The 20,684-nt window shown below is 41.5% G+C and overlaps 1 protein-coding gene across 21 annotated transcripts in view; it reads right to left on the reverse strand.

Moving 5' to 3' along the window:
- NRF1 (nuclear respiratory factor 1) overlaps positions 1–20,684 on the reverse strand; it is a 142,259-nt gene that overhangs the window by 18,488 nt on the left and 103,087 nt on the right. For all 21 annotated transcript variants that reach the window (XM_054237714.2, XM_078343781.1, XM_078343780.1 and 18 more), the window contains one exon: positions 10,717–10,841. In XM_054237714.2, the coding sequence (XP_054093689.1) occupies positions 10,717–10,841 (125 nt within the window). The remainder of the gene's footprint in view (positions 1–10,716; positions 10,842–20,684) is intronic.

Below are 20,684 nucleotides of genomic sequence, written 5' to 3' on the forward strand. Positions count from 1 at the left end.
GCTATGCCCCGTCCTGTACTATTTAAAAAAGACCTATGATTCCAAAAGAGGAACAGTTGCAATACAAATGAATCTTCATTTGCTTTTTCTTACAGAACAGACAATGTCTCAGCGTAGTCTGACTGAGACCAGCACCCTAGTGTCTTCATTTTCTTTCACACTCTTACCAACAAGGGGGTAGGTGGAAAAGACCATTTACTTTATGGGAGGGCAGCCTAAAAATTCACAGCTACCAAATGTGCTGCTCTTTGGGGACCTTGAAGATGAGAGGCTTGTATCCTGGGACTCAGAGCACACAAAAAACAGCTGCAGAGGGGCTGTCTGAGACAAGTCCTGAGGCACCGAGCTTACCATTTTTGGATGAAAGGTACAAACGGTATCACAGTGTCACAGAACACAACAGCACTTTTAAAGCCATTATGCATTATGGTGCCAGAAATGTACTCTTACAATAAGACTATTTAATGCATTCATTTATTTAAGTATTAATAAAAATAATAAGTCAAAAAGTGATTTAGTAGACACTGGAACAGCACATTAGCAAGGGGAGAAACAATGACACAGTTCCTAAATTAATTTAACATTTACATCTCAATGGACTCTTGTGAGAACAAGCCCGTGTGCTGATGTATCCATGGAATGAGGAGTACAGAAAAAGGTGGAAGGAGAGACGTGTTTTACAGTCTAACATGTGGAGGACTGGCATTGTACCTCTCATTTTTATAGAGCTGGAATAGAAGGACATGTAGTAAGTAAAAATGGATGATGGTGGTGGTGACAAAAAGGGAAAAGTGGCAAAAGTTACCTTTTGTGATGGAGCTGAAATACAATGCAGCTGTTGAGATTTGAAGACAGACTGTGCCATTTAAGGAGTAAAAAGGCCACACTCATTACTGCAAACTATGTGCTAGAAGAGAACAGCAGCGCTAGATGAAGGCAAGTGATAGAATCACCAGTAGGAGCCTTTCAACAATGTCACCTTAGATTTTCTTCAGTCGAGGCTGTAGAAAGGGCTTTGGCTCTATTCCCATTTTCACAGGATCTACCTCTGCAATATACATCTTCAACTGCATAAGGCAAGCATTCAGATTGTCTTAAAGACAGGAAAGCAGCGTCTCCATAGGACTGTGCCCTCTAACATGTGAGAATGATGGAGAAGAAACTGATGCTGACAGCTAAAGAATTCTGTATTTATGATGCATCCCTGTGCCAGGTTCTATGCGAAGAACTTGACAGGAATCATCTTGTTTAATGCTCATAACTTCCTTCTGAGTACAGAACTATCATTATCCTAATTTTTATAGCTAAGGCTTAGAGAGGTTAATTTGCTTGCCTAAGATTACAGACCTTGTTAGAGGTGCAGCTTTTAGGGTACCCAGCTCTTCGGGACCTCCCCTCTCCCTTGCCCCTCCTTCTACTCTCAGTGCTATACCAGAGACCTACAAAGTTAAATGATCCTCACCACCATCTTCTATGACAGTGGTTCTTAACCTTTTTCTGTGAGTTACAGATGAGCAGGGGTGGGGGTGGGGGTGGGAATGCCTCTGGTCTAGTTACACATCTGATCAAAGTTATAGATACCCTCCCTGCTGCTAGTGGGAGCAAAGAAAAGAAAAAGCTATAGATACCAAAAAAATACAAATACCTTTGTACAGAATTTCTCAGGGTCCATAGATCCCAGGTTAAGAATATTCTATTGAGCTGGGCATGGTGGGTCATGCCTGAAATCCCAGCACTGTGGGAGGCCGAGGAGGGCCGATTACTTGAGGTCAGAAGTTCAAGACCAGCCTGGCCAACATGGTGAAACTCTATCTCTACCAAAAATATAAAAAATTAGCTGGGTGTGGTGGCGCACGCCTCTTGGGAGGCTGAGGCAGGAGAATCACTTGAAGCCAGGAGGCAGAGATCTCAGTGAGCTGAGATCGTTCCATTGCACTCCAACCTGGGTGACAAAGTGAAACTTTGTCTCAAAAAAAAAAAAAAAAAATCCTATTGTTCTTAAAATATATATAAAGTTGGTTTTCATGGGCAATTAAAACATTGGGTTTTCTACTTTATAATCAGTACAGAACAGGCCTTAGAGCCATCCTGTCTCACTTGGGAGGCCTTGCAGAATAGAAACGTATGTTCCAATCTCTCATGCAAGGAACCCACCCAAGAATCCTGCTTTCTTATCTGAATCTCTTGTTGGTCCTCAATCATCTTCTCTGTTACTCTTCTTGCTAAAAATATTTTTTGAGACAGAGTCTTGCACGGTTGCCTGGGCTGGAGAGCAATGGTACAATTTTGGCTCACTGCAACACCTCTGCCTCCTGGGTCCACACGATTCTCCTACCTCAGCCTCCCGAGTAGCTGGGATTACACGTGCATACCACCACACCCAGCTAATTTTTTGTATTTTAGTACAGCCAGGGTTTCACTACGTTGGCCATACTGGTCTCGAACTCCTGACTTCATGATCTGCCCGCCTTGGCCTCCCAAAGTGCTGGCATTCCAGGCGTGAGCCACTGTGGCTGGCCAAAAAATTTACTTTTTAAGGAAGTATTATATGATCATAGTTGAGATTAAATTCTACTGGGAAAACACATATATTTTCTTAAAGTTTTCAATAAGGTCAAAGAAAACAGGGATGTGAAAAGGTGAAGATTGTTTATTATAAAGATAGAATGTTTTTTCCTAAAGGAATGTCTAAATTGATTTAACTTGGCAGTTGGAATGCACAGTAAAATGTACGTTTGTTTTACAGCACAGCAAGGCAGAGTGGAGTCTTTTAGTTTTAGAAAATGTTATGTTGAAGTCTTAAGGTGGAACCTCAGCAGCAAGACTGTTGCCAGGACCAGCACAGAACACAGGACACACTACTCTGAACATACATGCAAAGGGCTGCTCCATCTCTAAGTGTAATGACGATAACTTGTCATTTGCTTTAATTTTTAAACAGCGCTCCAGTGCATTTCCCTTCATTCAGAACATGAGGAGGGAAAGCTGAGACCCCTAGTCTTAACCAGGGCAGTATAGGTAGTAGGTGGTTTCTGAGTCTTCAGTGCTGAACAGCAGAGACAGATATACTCTTCAAACTCTCTGGGGGACCCCAAGCAAGGGCTGTAGGCAGAGCCAAGTGGAGGACCCAGTGAGGAGCTGGGGAAACTGGCCAGTAAACTTGCTCCAGGCAAAAACGAAGAGGCCCCTGCCCCTTCCCCAGGATCCGCAGCCCTACCCTTGGTCTCAACTTTGCTAGACACAAGTGGGAAGGCTCAGAGTCCTGGCCTAAACTGAAGTGCAGCAGGAGGGCTTGAGCAGAGGCTTCTAGGAGCTGAGGAAACAATGAGTCTGCTGGCATTTCTTCCTTCTGAACATCATCAACTTCCCCTCAGTTTCCCTGGTTCTAAAGAGCACCCCATAGGCTACCACCCAACTCCAATCAAGATGACACATTCACTGATTGCAAAGTACGCTGCTCACTGAAAATATTTAAGGCTGCCAGCCAGCCAAGGACTAGTTCTGCAACTGGAGAAGCATACAGACCCGTGGGCCACTATGGGCCAGCAAAGGGAAGTCTGTGCTGTGCAGAGAGAGGGCTGCTGAGCTGGGGACACTCGGCTGCATGAACCCCCAGAGAACCCCACAGCCCTCAGAACAGCTGGGCAGATGGGCGCTGTGGCTAAACTAGACAAAGGCAAGCAGCCTCTGGCAGTGGTGGGGAAAGGCTTGACATTCCCAAATTTATTTGTTCAACAACGGTTATCACCCTGCATTTGTGGAGTCTAGACAGGAACCCAGAGCTCACATCAAAGGGAGACAGTGTAGTACAGTGGTTTGGAAACAAATTGCCTGAATTCAAATTCCATCTGTGCTACTCTCTATGGGAACTTGGTTAAGTTATTGAAACTTTCTGTGTCTTAGCTTTACTAGGTGTTAAATGAGTTTAACAGTGTTCACCTCAGAGTTATTATGTGTTTTAAATACGATGCGTGGAAAGCACTTAGAATGCTTGTACATAGTAAGTATTACATAAATTTTGTTAAATGAATAAATTAATGATACAACAGGACCGAGAGGATGCAAGGTCAACAGCTGAGAATTATGTGGATGTCCTAGGTCAGAGAGCTCTTCAGTGGGGTATGCCCTGCTAACAAATTTGTTTTCTTTCTTTTTTGAAATGAAGTCTCACTCTGTCAACCCCGCCGGAGTACAGTGGCGCGATCTTGGCTCACTGCAGCCTCGACCTCCTGGGCTCAGGGAATCCTTCTGCCTTAGCGTTCCGAGTAGTTATGACTGTAGCTGTGAGCCAACGTGATGGGGTAATTTTTATAATTTTTGTAGAAACAGAGTTTGGCCATGTTGCCCAGGCTGGTCCTGAACTCCTGAGCTCAAACGATCCACCTGCCTCAGCGTTCCAAAGTGTTGGGATTGCAGGTGGGAACTACTATGTCTGGCCCTGACTAACATCTTTACTACAAAAAATGAAATTGAAAAAAATCAAAAGAAAAGAAAGGAGAAAGTGAAATTTCAAAGTGCAAGAACACTTGCTTCCCTCACCTGGTCCATCTCTGCGATGAAAACTCCCCATAACCCCAAACCTGGGGAGGCTGGGGTAGAAGCAGAGGAGAAAACTTGAGTCAATTTTACAATTTGTTAGTGGTTCTGCTGAAAGGCTTGGTGGATAAAAAATGGCTAACATCAGGTTTTATTCTTTCAAATGAACTTTAAAATTAGCGTAAAGTTCATATCCCCAAAACACTCTATGGACTTTTGAATGAAATTTTTTTTTTCAAATTTAAAAGATGAACCTTTGTTTGTTTACTTCTTTGAGACAGAGTCTCGCTTTATTGCCCAGGCTAGAATGCCGTGGTGTAATCTCAGCTCACTGCAACCTCCGCCTCCTGGGTTTAAGCAATTCTCCTGCCTCAGCCTCCCGAGCAGCTGGGATTACAGGTGCCCACCACCATGCCCGACTAATTTTTGTTTTTAGTAGAGATGGGGTTTCACCATGTTGGTCAGGCTGGTCTGGAACTTCAGACCTGAAGTGATCTGCATGCCTCAGCCTCCCAAAGTGCTGGGATTACAGGCGTGAGTCACTGCGCCTGACCGAGAACAGCCAAATAGATAAATGGTAATAGAAATGCCTCTGCCACTAGACTGTACACAGTTTATTTAAAAATTCTGCACATCATAATGATGATATTTCAAATCAGTGTAGGAAGGACAGGATGAATTTCAACCTTTTTTTGCTTTTTTTGAAACAGGTCTTGTTCCTGTCGCCTAGGCTGGAGTGCAGTGGCAAGACTGTGGCTTACTGCTCACTGCAGCCTTGACTTCCTGAACTCAGGTGATCCTCCCACCTCAGCCTCCTGGGTAGCTGAGACTACAGACATATGCTACCACACCTGGCTAATTTTTTCGTATAGACAGGGTTTTGCCATGTTGCCCAGGCTGGGTATTTCAACCTTTTTAATAGAATAAATGGTATATGTAGTGCCACTGTATTCCAGTCTAGGCAACGGGGTAAGACTCCACCTCAAAAAAACCCAAAGGACAAAACTCCCAAAAACCCCACCCCAAACCAGCAAAAATGCTACATCTTCTCTTTTTTCTTACGGCATCATTAGGAAAAGTGTCAGCTATTTTAGAAAATGTTGATGCATTCTTAGCAGCTCTGGTAAGAGGCTTACTAGGTTGGTGTGAAAGTAATTGCACCAACTTCAAATTTGCTATTACTTTTAATGTCAAAAAGAACCCACAATTACTTTTGCACCAACCAATACTTAGGAACTTGTTATCTATCTTGTTTTCCCCCATCTACTTTTCAGGAATGAAAGATAGGGGCTGTATGAATCTGCGGTAAGATCTCAGATAAAAGAGTATTTCTGACATGGCCAAGTGCCAATATAATCCTTATCTTTCATTATGTTTGCTGCAATAGGAAGGAAGAGAAAGGTCTGTAGACCTGGTTTTCTGAGGTTTGCCAACAATGGGTGTGAAGGACTGGGTGAGAGGTGAGAGGTACTCAACAAAGAGCTCCTCAAGCCTGAGTGAAGGCCTGTATTTGTAGTGAAGGCCCGTATTTGTCGGTCCTGGAGGTCAGGAGTCCTGGAACACAGGGGCTTCTGGGGACCAGCAAAGAGGTAGGTAGAGTGAAGAAAAACAAATGGGCTGAACTGTATAACTGCTTACCTTTACCTTAAGGTGTATATGATAAAAACAGTATTGAGAGGGTAACTGTGTTCAAAAAAAGAAGTAAAGGGCTGGGTGTGGCGGCTCATGCCTATAATCCTAACACTTTGAGAGGCTAAGGCAGGAGGATCCTCTTGAGCCCAGGAGTTTGAGATCAGCCTGGGTAACAAAGGGAGATCCCATCTCTACAAAATATATAATTTAAAAAATTAGCCAGGTGTAGCAGTGCACACCTGCGGTCCCAGAGTCTCGGCAGGCTGAGGTGGCAGGATAGCTTGACCTTGAGGTCAAGGCTGCAGTGAACCAGCCTAGGTGACAGAGCAAGACCCAATCTCAAAACAAACAAACAAAGAAATAAAGGAAGGAATTCTTCTAGTAGCCTTCCCCAGTCTTAGGCAATTCTACCTACATCTAAATGAAAAGCACCTGTGAAAATCTTTATATTGAGTTCAACCATGAAACTCCATCCTAAGAGACCAAAGCCTATTGAAAAAGACAGAACACGGAAATAAAGTAATGTGAGTGCTTGGGCAGTTCCTTTAGTGTTGGGGTAGATGGCCAGAAGAAAGAAGTCTTCAGGATGCACAGGTGCTGGTTGCAATGTCTTTGTCAGGTCTGCTTTGGTGATCCAGAATTTAAACTTCTGGCATGCATGGGTCATTATCTTTTTTTTTTTTTTTTTAAAGATGGAGTCTTGCTCTGTCACTCAGGCTGGATTGCAGTGGCATGATCTTGGCTCACTGCAACCTCCAACTCCTGGGTTCAAGCGATTCTCATGCTTCAGCCTCCCAAGTAGCTGGGATTACATGTGCTGCCATCACACCTGGCTTATTTTTTGTATTTTTAGTAGAAACAGGGTTTCATCATATTGGTTGAGTGGTCTTGAACTCCTGATCTCAGATGATCCACCTGCCTTGGGCTCCCAAAGTGCTGGAATTATGGGTGTGAGCCACTGCATCTGGCTTTTTTTTTTATTTGAGACAGGGTCTCTACGTCTCACCCAGGCTGGAGTGCAGTGGTGTGATCATGGCTCACTGCAGCCTTGACTTCCTGGGCTCTAGCAATCCTTCCACTTCAGGTCACCAAGTAGCTGGGACTACAGGTGTCCATCACCACTCCTGGCTATGTTTTTAAATTTTTTATAGAGATGGGGTCTGACTATGTTGTTCGAGCTGGTCTTGGGCTCCTAGACTCAAGCAATCCTCCCACCTCAGCCTCCCAAAGCACTGGGATAACAGGCTTGAGCTACCGTGCCTGGCTTATTAGCTCTAACTTGGAAAAACACCATCCCCAGGATACTGCCTCATAACCTCACCTGCCCCAGCCAATGAAGTCCAATGTGGACCTTATCAAGCTCCACATGCAGTGGTCCTCTATCCCTGCTAGTTCCATCCAACAAACTCTTTCTACTTCAGGACTGAATAATATCCAAACTGCTCTTAGAAGAGTCATCTGTTATTCCAATTTTTATGTAAACCATACTCTGAAATACGGGATACATTTTTTCCCCTAAGTAGTATCTGTTTCCAAGTTAGTTCTATGTCAACAAATAGCACCTCATTCTGCTCTCATCTGGTCTTCCTGATAATAAACTGTCTGATGAAAAAACTTGGACTGTCTGGGCTGTGGTGGCTCATGCCTGTAATCCCAGCACTTTGGGAAGCCGAGGTGGGAGGATCGCTCAAGCCCAAGAGTTTGAGACCAGCCAGAGCAATAAGGAGAGACCTCATTCCTATTAAAAAAAGAAACAAGTTAAAAATAAAAAAGTGACCTACTGGCAGATACCAAAAGCTTGTCGGCTCAGAAGTGACAAACAGGTCAGGCATGGTGGCTCATGCCTGTATTTCTAGCACTTTGGGAGGCTGAGGTGGGTGGATCACCTGAGGTCAGAGTTCAAGATCAGCCGTGGCCCATCTCTATTAAAAACACAAAAATTAGCCAGGCATGGTGTGGCATGCCTATAATCCCAGCTACTCAGAAGGCTTAGGCACGAGAATCACTGGAACCTGGGAAGTGGAGGTTGTAGTGAGCTGAGATCATGCCACTGCACTCCAGCCTGTGTGACAGAGCAAGACTGTCCCCTCACAAAAAAAGAAGTGATAAACACTGGCAACAGGACACAACCTGAAAGAATAATGAAAAAGAGAACCTCTAAAAGTCTAGCCAGATATCAAAATTGCTGATTAAGAGGGAAACATCTGGTTCCAATCCTGAAGTAAATACCCTAGCATTGTGGGTAAAAATTTTAGAAGACAGAAGGATTATCAAAGTTATTTGGATCATATCCAATATTAGATTAATTCTTTGGATTTCCAAGGGCAGATGAAATGATTGGCCTTTGCCTAAAACTGCTGGGATATGGCACAACTCAAGGGTCTGATTTGATACAGAAAAGCTGCATTGAGAAAGGGATAACTTCCAATTCTCAAAAGGCCTGAGTTCAGCAAATATTGGCAGTCATACACTGCGGATGGCCTGCTCTGGGGGAACTACTGGCTTCTAGGATGTGAACCAGAGTATTCCCAGGTCACAAATGTAGCCAACAATGTGAAATCACACCAAATGATTCACACAACCCAATGCTACTGAAAAGAGGCAGCTTCCAGTAATCAATAGTAGCGGGTGTGGTTCAACTTTATTATATGGCTGAACAGGTCTACTTGGCCGAGAGCCAGACCGTCCTTGGACTTACCTATAAATGCATCCATCTGAAAAGGTGACGCTGGGGGGGAGCCAGAACTATAAAGCAGTTTGTTTTCTCTCAGACAGGTCAAGTTGATTAGAATGGATAATAAAGTTTCCTACCGAACCCACATAGGAAGTTATTTTTAGCAGTTCCATAGTGAATAATAGCAATCACACTTCAGATGAATGCCACATAGCCAGATATCCTATCCTTTGCTCAGGGTGGATTAGGACTCTGCTGAGGAATAGAAAAAGGTAAAAAAATAGAAGCAGGATTCTAACTAGAGAGAGAGGTTTTTCTTAATTCCCACCATGGTCCATTTCATTCTGAACATGTGTGGCTATAAGATGTCCTTTGTCCTGCAGCATTCTGGCTCAGACCAACTCTGTCTAGATTTAGGTTAGTTCACGAGAGCCTCTTGCCCTACAGAAAAAGTAGGGCTATAGTTTTAGAATTGAATTTGTTTAGCATTTTTGGAAAATAATTCTCAGAAGCCACGATGGCTCTTTGCATTTCCTATGTTCTTCTCTGGGGGAACAGAGGTACTTTGTTTCCTCCTATTCCAAAGGAGGACTCAGCAGTATGTTTTTCTTCAAAGACTTTTCCAAGTAACAGAGCATTCAGTTCTTAGGGACCTACCATTAACAAAGTGCCACTAATGCCATTAATGAACCTTCTGCCTAAATAATGGAAGAATGTTATTTATCTATCCTCATTCCAGGATTTATTTATTTTTCTGAGATGGAGTCTCACTCTGTCACCCAGGCTGGAGTGCAGTGACGCAGTCTCGGTTCACTGCAATCTCTGCCTCTCGGGTTCAAGAGATTTTCTTGCCTCAGCCTCGCATGCCACCATGCCTGGCTAATTTTTGTGTTTTTAGTAAAGCCAGGGTTTTGGCATGTTGGCCAGGCTGGTCTTGAACTCTTGACCTCAGATGTTCCACCCATCTTGGCTTCCCAAAGTGCTGGGATTAACAGGCATGAGCCACCATGCCCGGCCTCATTCCAGGACTTTAAAGCAACAATTTCCTCAAAGCCATGGAGTATTTAATTTGTTCTGCCTAATTATATATTATTTAAAAATGTAACAAACAATCACATAGAATCTCACAGAAAATATGTGGCCCTCCTCCTTGACCCAGACTTCCGAGGCACTTCCTTGAACAGCCTAAGTCTTGCCAACTGACTCCTTACCAAGTGGACCCAAAAACTGGGCTGGAATTGTATATTTTTGCCACCGTATTTCTATGAATTTTGTCTCTTATTCACCAATGTCCAGGAAGTCAAAGAGCTGGGGAAGAAGCGCAGGGTGGGGTTATGTAATTGGCTAAATCCAGAGGTCCTTGGTGAGGCTACATATAACAGGAAGCAGATCCACAGTACCAACCAGAGAGGCACCAGCATCACAGCCTGCTGCCTGACCTTGAGCACAGGTGAGACGGTGGAGCCTTCCTTGATGTAGTCAGAACATTCCACGACAGGCCTGCCCATGGGAGAGTCTCTGCTACAGTAAAGGACACTGATCTACCCTACCTGATGAGAAGTAAAAGACAAAATATGCTTCACAGCAAATTTTAAGGTGCCTCTCAGCAAGTCTTGTCACAACAAGATAATCCCTTTTTAAGTAACAATTCAATTAGGTAGTTATTATTATGGCATTTTCCTTCAGGAACCCCCACATCTTCTACTAGTGAAAGGAATCACAGGGTCCTAGAATACTCCTAGACATCAAATGTCTACCAATGAAGAAAAAAAATCAAAGCTCAAACTCTGTCTGAAGGGTTTGTTGCCAGTCATGTCAGGAAGGTTTAAGTGGAAACAGGGAAGAAATTCAATAAAATATTTATGCTCTCTTACCATTAGCATCTTGGACTCCAGTAAGTGCTCCGACAGCTGCTGCGGTTTCCCCAGACAAGACGATCTGTCCCCCACCTTGTAAGGTGGCCTCAGCCAGGGTGGCGACAGCATGGGCGGCAGCTTCGCTGCGGGTACAGGAACAGGAGAGAGGGGATGTGTAAGATGAATAGAGGAACAGGATTGCAGCCAAGACAAACCATCCTTTCAACGCCTTCCGCGGGTCTCTACTGACTCCATGGTTGTGATCCTACCAGCAAATACGTGATAACAGTGCTAATGGATAAAGCCAAGAGTAATTTTGAAATGCTAATATTAATGGCTAGAGTTTCTTCGAACCTAGGTAATGAGTGTTTGAGGACAGAAGGCACTCATTATCAGTTTCTTCCTTATCAGTATCAATTCAGTGCTTGCAAGCCATAGTGGAAGCTCTGATCCACATTCACAATGCAAAAGCCATTTTGGTTGTCAATCACAAGGTTTTCCTTTTCTCTTTTCTCCTTACAGTAACACAAGGCAGACCATCTGAGACTGTCCTTTTACAGCCAAGGATGAATGATAATGTGAGGAATTAGCAGCAACCTGGACTTACTCTTCAATTCATATTAAATAATAATTTGACTTACAGTCATGCTTTTCAAATACAAAGTAATGGGTGATTAATATCCTGAAAAGTCAACTCTTCCTTTTGACCCACTGTATATGCAGGCTGGGCTAAAACAAAGACTTAAAATGTAAAATTAGCACTACAAGTCCAAACTGTTTGCCTCTATAAATACAACAAAATTATAAACCTCCCTACATTACACAAATGCTCTGTAGAATTGAGACATTAACCATTTGTTTATATCAAGTATTATTTTAGCAGTGTGTCTCATTTTTCTTTCTTTTCTTTGTGATATGCTTTTACTATATGCATAAATACCCATTTTTCTTGATTCTATGATGCTACAAACTGTAAGACATACCATTATTTTTATGGGTCAGTAAGGAAGAAAAATTCCTGACAATTCTAAGATTATAATTTGCCATCCAAATTTCATGATCCCTTTTGGGAAAGTATCAGGTGTCAATTTGCAGTTACTCAGGGACTATTGAAAATGGGCATGGAGAAAAAATAAAAAATAATAAAAAAAAAGGAAAGTGGGCATGGAATAGAGATGGTGGTGCCATTTAGTTAGCAGAAGTGGATAAATAAGCCAGTTGAGTCAGCTTTGCTCTGAAGCTGCAGACTTAGCTGTAACATGGCAGCGGTCTCGCAAGCGCAAGCTGTAAGTGGAGATGGGGAAGGGGACAGGGACTAATTGTGGTAAACATGTTAGGGCTGTGGGCAAAGCCACAGGTACCAAACTCAGTAATGTCACTTTCACCTAAGACAGCAGACAAGTAAGACAACAGAGTAATTCCCCTGCAAAAGACCTCCTAGTCACTGTAAAGATTTTAGGAAGCAGTAAAAGATACCGAATGGACAGAAAAGTCTCATTAAATAGAAAAATTTCCCCTTCTTACTAATTTGTCTTGCTTTCTAATTTTTATGCCTGTGTTTTACACAGTTATCTTTTTCTGATAATAAAAGCACTATACTTGTTTTTATAGATAGCTTGGGCAAACCCAAGTACAAAAGAAAATTTATCATATTTCCTTCTAATCTTAATTACAACTTTATCTTATTTTTTTTTTATTTCTAGATGATCAACATTTTAATAATATTCAATCTTCTGGTCCATGAACATGTTATTTTCCAGTTTATATAGGTGGTCTCTAAGTTCTCTCAGCAGTGTTTTATATTAACTACAACTTTAAAAAGATAATCATTAGGATTGTACTGTGGAGTTATAAAAATTATTTTGTTGTGGTAAAATGCACATAACAAAAAATTACATTCTTAACACGTAAGTGTGCAGTTCAGGGATGTTCAATGGCTCAGAATGCTTCATTCATCTCCACAACTCTCGTCATCTTGTAAAACTCAAACTCTGGACCATTAAACTTCCTGTTCTACCATTTCCCTAGCCACTGGCAACCACCATTCTACTTTCTGCCTCAATGATTTTTTTCATTTTTGTTTTTATTTTTTAGAGACAGGGTCTCACTATGCTGCCCAGGCTAATCTCGAACTCCTGGGCTCAAGTGATCCTCCTGCCTTAGTCTCCTGATGCAAATAGCTGGAACTACAGGTATGTGTGCCTTTGTTGTCATATTTAAGAAATCACCAGCAAATCCAATGTCATTATGTTTTGTCTCATGTTTTCTTCTAAGAGTTTGATAGTTTTAGGTCTTAGATCCACAGTTGTTTTTTGTCTCTATGATTCTGTCTACTCTATCTCACTTAAGTACAACCACACAGTATTTGTCCTTTTGTGTCTGGTTTATTTCACTTGGTAGAATGTTCTCAAGGTGCATCTATGTCATAGCATTTGTCAGAATTTCCTTCCTGTTAAAGGGTAAGTGATATTCCATTGTGTAGAATATACCACATTTTGTGTACCCATTCATCTGTTGATGATCACCTGGGTGCTCCCATGTTTTAGCTATTGTGAATAAATAATGCTGCTGCGAACACAGGCATATAAATATTTCTCTGAGATCCTGCTTTCAATTCTTTGGGATATATACTCAGAAGTGGATTTGCTGCAACATACGGTAGTTCCATTTTTAATCTTTTGAGGAATTATCATATTGTTTTCCACCGTGGCTATATCACTTTACATTTCCACCAATAGTGTACAAGGATTCCGATTTCTCCACATCCTCACTGACGCTTGTTATTTTCTGTTTTTGGATTGCGGCCATCTTAATGGGTGTGAGGAGATATCTCGCTGTACTTTTGATTAGTGATGTTGCACATCTTTTCTTGTGCTTATTGGCCACGTGCATATCTTCTTTGGAGAAATGTCTATTCGAGAGCTTTGCCCATTTTTGAATAGAGTTTTTGTTGTTGTTTAGATGTTCTCTATATATTCTGGACATCAATGCTTTATCAAATATGATTTGCAAATATTTTCTCCCATTCTGTGGCTTGCCTTTTTCCTTTGTTGATAGTGTCTTTTGATGCACAAATTTTTAAAATTTTCATAAAATCCTATTTTTTCTTTGTCATATCCAAGAAATTACTGCCAAATCCAATGTCATGAAGTTTTTCCATGTTTTCTTCAAAGAGTTTTATAGTTGTAGGTCATGGAACCACTTTGAGTTAATTTTTAAACATGAGCATTAGGTAAAGGTCCAATTTCATTCTGTTGTATGCAGATATCCAGTTTTCTTAATAGTTTTCAATGCTGAAAAGGCAGTCCTTTCCCCATTGACTGGTTTGGCACCCTTGTCAAAAATCATGTGACCATGTATGTGAAGGTTTATTTCTAAACTTTCAGTTCTATTCCACTGGTCTATATGTTTGTCTTTATGCCAGTACCATACTGTTTGGATTACTACAGCTTTGTGTTAAGTTTTGAAATAAAAAGTGTGAGTCTTCCAGTTTTGCTCTTTTCTTTTTTTTTGAGACAGAGTTTTGTTCTGTCACCCAGGCTGCAGTGCAGTGGCTTGATCTCAGCTCATTGCAACCTCTGCCTCGGGGTTCAAGCAATTCTCCTGCTTCAGCCTCCCAAGTAGCTGGGATTACAGGCACGTGCTACCATGCTTGGCTATTTTTCTTTTTGTATTTTTATATTTTTAGAAGAGATAGGGTTTCACCATGTTGGCCAGGCTGGTCTCAAACTCCTGACCTCAGGTGATCTACCTGCCTCGGTTTCCCAAAGTGTTGGGATTATAGGTGTGAGCCACCATGCCTGGCCCAGTTTTGCTTTTTTCAATATTGTTTTGGCTATTCAGGGTCCCTTGAGATTCCAGACATTTTAGGATAGGCTTTTCTATTTCTACCAAGAAAAAAAAAAAAATGAAGGGCCAAGCATGGTGGCTCATGCCTGTAATCTCAGCACTTTAGGAGGCCGAGGCGGGTGGATCACTTGAGGTCAGGAGTTCAAGACCAGCCTGGCCAATATGGTGAAACCCTGTCTCCACTAAAAATACAAAAATTAGTCGCCCAGGCTGGAGTGCAATGGCACAATCTTGGCTCACTGCAACCTCTGCCTCCCGGGTTCAAGTGATTCTCCTACCTCAGCCCCACTGAGTAGCTGGGATTACAGACATGTGCCACCATGTCCAGCTAATTGTGTATTTTTAGTAGAGACAGGGGTTCTCCATGTTGGTCAGGCTGGCCTTGAATGCCCAACCTCAGGTGATCCACCTGCCTCGGCCTCCTGAAGTGCTGGGATTGCAGGCATGAGTCACCTCGCCCAGCTGACATCTTAATAATATTAATGTATTTACCTTTACTGAAATCCTTCTTTCTTCATAAGGCTACTAGTTACTGTCAGTATTTTTTTCATACAAATAGTTTTAAAAGCTTGCTTTTTTCACTTAACATTCTATTTCCTCCATTCTATATTCTCTGACATTTATTCAAAATGATAAATTAAATGTGAAATGGATTTTTCCTTGTTTTTGAGTTGTTTAGATGTGGCAACTGCTTTCATGTGGAAAAAATAAACAAAATTTAATTTCTAGGTTTCCTTTGACTTACAAGGTCATGATGACATATTTTACATTTATTTGTTTCCTTCATAAAAGAATTTGGGACATAACTGAAGTTGTGCAAAAAGCTGAGCAGAATCATTGAGTTCACAGGCAGACCGTAGAGCTGAGCTTATGCTCTCTGCTGACACACCTCCTGGTGATCTGGCATCCACAGCCAGTTATCCATAATATCTGTAATGTGAACTCAGAGACTAAGGGGACCCTTGATCTGGAATTACTACTAAGGCTGTTCTTTACATTTTTCATGATAGAGCTTAATTTTAAAGAGCTTTGTCAGTATTTATTAGACAGACTTTAATGAATAATTTTTATTACCTAAGGCCTTACTTTTTAATATTTTGCTAAGAAATTTATATTAATAGGGCCAGGTGTGGTGGCTCACGTCTGTAATCCTAGAACTTTGGATGGCCAAGGCAGGCGGATCACGAGGTCAAGAGATCAAGAACATCTTGGCCAACATGGTGAAAACCTGTCTCTACTAAAAATACAAAAATTAGCCAGGTGCGGTGGTACACGCCTGTAGTCCCAGCTACTTGGGAGGCTGAGGCAGCAGAATTGCTTGAACCCGGGAGGTGGAGGTGGCAGTGAGCCGAGACTGCACCACTGCACTCCAGCCTGGTGACAGAGTAAGACTCTGTCTCCAAAAAATAAAATAAAAAAAATTTATATTAATAAACACTACTACCAACCATTGGGAAATTTTATTAATTACCTATATCAGAGAAAAAAAAGAGAAAGAATAAATAAGTAAATATACGACCAGCCAATTTTACAGCATCCACCTGTCAATGATTAATAATACAAATATTTACACTGTGATCTGAGGCTTTATGGAAAGTAGAAAAGTATGTTCTTTGGGAAAAGTTGTGTGATAGTCCAAAGAAGAAAACTAAATGAGAATAGTTTATATGGAAATATGATCTTATAAGGTCACCTCAACGACTGCTTATTCCCTACAATTCTTCTTGTAATTTACAATAATCTCATCTTTATAACCATCAAAGATGACATCCCGCCCCTCCTGCCCCTCCTGAACACATTCTGGCAGGATGAGTTTCACGGGCAACGAAGGGAGAGGGCAGCTCCTCAAGCCTGGAATGAAAGTGTACCTGCACCTCATTGCACTCATTTTATTCTACTTGAAGCCCTAAAAACTTGAAGTTACTTTCTTTAACTTCTTTCTAAAATATGGTATGGTAGAAGAAAGGCTGAAAATCAGCAACACCCTGAAACAATCTGGAATGCCAGGGCTCATATGAGGGGTCCAATGCAATGGTGGTGACAGGTTGACAGGTCAGTATGATTAGTCATTTTGCCCCTAGTTAGGGTCTTTACATAGGGCATAAAGAAAATGCTGATGCCTGTGGCAAGTGGGCTATCATTTCCAGAGCGATTCTAACCTTTCACGCTCAACTTTACGGGGAATGATCAAACGAAACTGCTAGAAAAAGATTACCTTCACTTAAAAAGGTGATGGGATTAAAAAGTCCCTGAGCTAGACCCACTTTACAATTTTTAGACAAAAGTCATTTCCAAACCAGAGCTACAAATAAGAGGTTTCCATCAACCTTTTATCTGTGTCTAATCTTTACCTATAGGAAAGAAAAGCAGTTGTATCATCCCTGACCTCTATTCCAGACAAGAATTCTGATCTAAGTTTTCCATCCCATGTTATTGGACAAATACCAGTCCGTATATAAAGCCCTATTTTATTTTAATAATATGTCTAATTTTAAGTCAATAATATTTTCATCTTAAAGATTAAGAGCAAAAAAATAAAAAATAAAAATAAATAAATTTAAAAAAAAAAGATTAAGAGCAAATTTTTCTTTCAAAATATGACTCACTTTTTAAAAGCAAAATCTTCACAACAACAACAAAAAAAGACATTCTAAGATTCCCTAAGAAGAGGAATTAATCTAAGTATTTCTCCATAGCACTGAGTCACAGCACTGCACACAATAAATACTGTCTCAGTATTGGCAATATACTATCAAGTAAGTTTCCACTACTTCAGAAATGTAGAGTAAGTCTACAAAGACCTATCATGATCTCTACATGCAAGAATTATACAGGCCATGTTCAGGAAATGGTTTTGTAGAAGGACATGTTTAAGAGGAACTACAAGTCCGGGACAGCTTAACCAAAGAACTGAAAATTCAAATTAATCACTGTCTCCCAAGCAAATGATGACATCACTTCCTTTCCTCTTAGGTTGTTCAGGCTAAATAGTTTATACATATAAGCCATATGTGTGTATGTATATATATATATATATATATATATATATATATATATGTATGTATGTATGTATGTATATACACACACAAATTGTTTTAAAGCTGTGATGTTCTGCTCATTTGTTCACTTTGATTCCTTTCTAATTTCCTTTCCAAAAGTTCTGATTTATTCTTTATTTTGTAATTGAAAATTAACATAGTTTTTAGGTTTTTAAAGGACAATTTCTCCATACCCACTTGGGGTTGTTAGAAAGCCAGGGTGGGCTAAAGGCTGCAGAGCCCTGGGCCCCCGTTGTGACTTGCAGTATGAAACTCTCTTAACAGCATGGTTGAGAAACAAGTCTGTCCTGCAACTGTCCTGATTGCATTTTACCCTGTACAAGATGAAGGAGCCCCTCTGCTCCTTACTCCCCAGCCTGCCATTGCACGTAGCTTCCTCTCCCTTCTCACCCTGAGCCCACATCTGCTGTTTACATTGCAGCAGAGGTGCAGGTGGTTATTAGAGAACCATGCTTGTTTTATCTCCACCCGAAACAGAGACAAGGTGCAAGAGGGCAGATTATGAAACTGCTTTGTCATCACAGGAACAAAGACCAGATTTCTCTGTATATTTCTCACTGAGATGACTTCCAGCATTAATTCTGTGGCGAGGCTCAGATTGCAGGGACGAAATGATTCTAGTGCATCTTGTCTACAAGGAAGCAAATGTTAAGGGCTTGTGTTTTACATCCAACCCTCCTGACTAAGACATTAGACCGTGGGTTACCTCTCTTGGGTTCAGAAAGCCCTGATGTTTCCCTAAGGGTCTGCTATAGTCTAGTCTCTGCTGCCAAGTGTGGTTTCTTCATCCCCAGCAGAAGGTGCAATACACCAACCCCTAACACTCACTGGGGCATCGAACTACCTGATTGCAATGAGATTTCAACATCTCTTTATTCCTCCTCTATGCCACAGTGAACACATTCTCCTTCCTTTGGAGTAAACACTGTAGCCACCTCAGCTGCATCTGAGTTTGTTAACAAGCCCTCAGGGGATACCACTACCCTCTTGCCTTTAGAAATAAGCCCTGGTCCTTACAACAAAGGGAGCCCAAATGTGCCTCATATTTTCCACTACGTACAGAGTTCGCAGGGCATACACACTTCATTGGACTATCTAAGGTGTTGGCCGCAAGTCTCAATGAAATCAAGTTTTGCTGGTCTTTAATGAGGGCCTGTTAGGCCCCAAGCTACAGTAGGGTGGGGGGTTCTGAACTAAAGTGAGGGATGGTCTCACTTTGGCTATGCCTTTCAGGAAGTTTATCTGAGTGTCTCTCTCAAAGGGAGGAGTAGAATTGAGCCAAGTGTAAGGAACCAAATAAGACTTTCATGTTACTGAAAAGCAACATGGTGGGTATATACCTGAGTGGGGGAAAAAAAGAAATGAAGACCAACATGGCTCAATGGGCTGAAAAAAATGTTTTGATCACTAGGAACTAGCTGGGTAACTGAGAAGAAGAGAGAGAGAGAGACAGAGAGAGAGAGAGAAAGAAACAGAAAAAGAGAGTGTGTGTGTGTGTGTGTGTGTTTCAGTTTCTTATTCCTAATCAACCACCAAGCCCTGGCCATACCTCCTTTAAAATGAATCACTTTACCTCCATTCTTACTACTTTAGTTTCTAAGATCGTAACAAGGCATACCTGGAGTGCCTCTTCCTAACTGATCTTCTAATCTACTCTCACTATAATCAATTCAGAAGAGACAACTCTTAAAATACAACTTAAATGATAATAACTATAATTCTTGAAGTGCTAACTATGGGTTGGATCCTGCGATGAGAATTTTATCTATATCATCTCATATACATGATTCTGTGTGATGAGTATTATCCTCATGATAACAACAGGGAAAACAAGGCTCAGAGGTTGTGTTTCTCAGGATCAAATGGCTAGTGAGTGGTGGGGCCAGGATTCAAACCTGAATCTGTATGACTCTGGAACCCTGCACTATACAGCCTCATACCGTGAACTGTACACAAATCCATCACAGCTTTCTAGCATCTATCACGATCAATCTAAACCTTTCACTGAGTTTATATTTAGGGGAGGTGATCCCCCTCCTCTGAATTTCTACAATGTTCATAGTCTTTACCATACAGTTCAATAGTGAGTTATACTCTAAGTCATACTGTTTGCTAAGTGTTTTACTTAAGTCAGTCTCCCCAATAAGAGTATGACTTCTTTGAGAAGAGAATATGCTAGAGCACCCTTTTCTCTATTTACAACCTTACCCAGCAGCGTGCTGGCATGCCACCAAAGTTCAGTGACTATAAGGCACTAATAGCTGCTATGCATGAGAAGAGTAGCCTTACTGCATGCAAGGCACTGACCTAAGGATTTCACATGGAGTAACTCGGTTCTCATAACACCCCTCGAAGGCATGTACTGTATCACCCCCATTTCACAGGAGATCCTGGCTACTGAGAGTTCAAATGAACTGCTCGATGCCAAACAGCTTGTAAGTGACAGAGCTGGGCTTCAAACCCCAGTAGTCTGGTGTCAGTTCTCACACTTTTGACCATTAATTAAAATTGCCTGGGTTCATTAAAAATACAACTGCATCAGGAATGAAGAAGAAGGAGAATGATATGAAGGTGATCTTTCCTGTCAACACCAGCAGAAGGAGTCAGGCAGGGAACAATACAATCGAGTTTTAGAAACCAGCTCTTGGAGCAACCCATTCAGCAGCATCCTTCCTAACATACCTCAAGAGAAAAGTTCATTATTTTCTCCAATAACCCAAAACTTATTTATCTTGAGCTCACTGATAAGCAAGGGCAACACATTTTCTCAAAAGCAAGTAAAATCAGCTGCTTGATGCTTCAACATGGATGAATAACCCCCCAAAATACAATTTCTTTTGTAGGGTAAAAGGACAATTAATTCGAAGCATCTTAACTTGTTCTGTGTCCCTTGAAAACACAAAGCACTCAAGCCTTGCTGCTTCTGGTGAATGGATACAGAATAGGATAAAGGGGAAGGGTTGACCAGCAGGCCTGGGCTGGAGGTCAGAAAGGCTGCACTGGGTGTTGGGGCTGGGTAGTGTCAAGAGTGATGCAGGGATGATCTTTCCATCCACAGCCAGTAGAAGGAACTAAGCA

The sequence above is a fragment of the Callithrix jacchus genome, chromosome 11, assembly GCF_049354715.1.
Source record: "Callithrix jacchus isolate 240 chromosome 11, calJac240_pri, whole genome shotgun sequence".
NCBI lineage: Eukaryota > Metazoa > Chordata > Mammalia > Primates > Cebidae > Callithrix > Callithrix jacchus.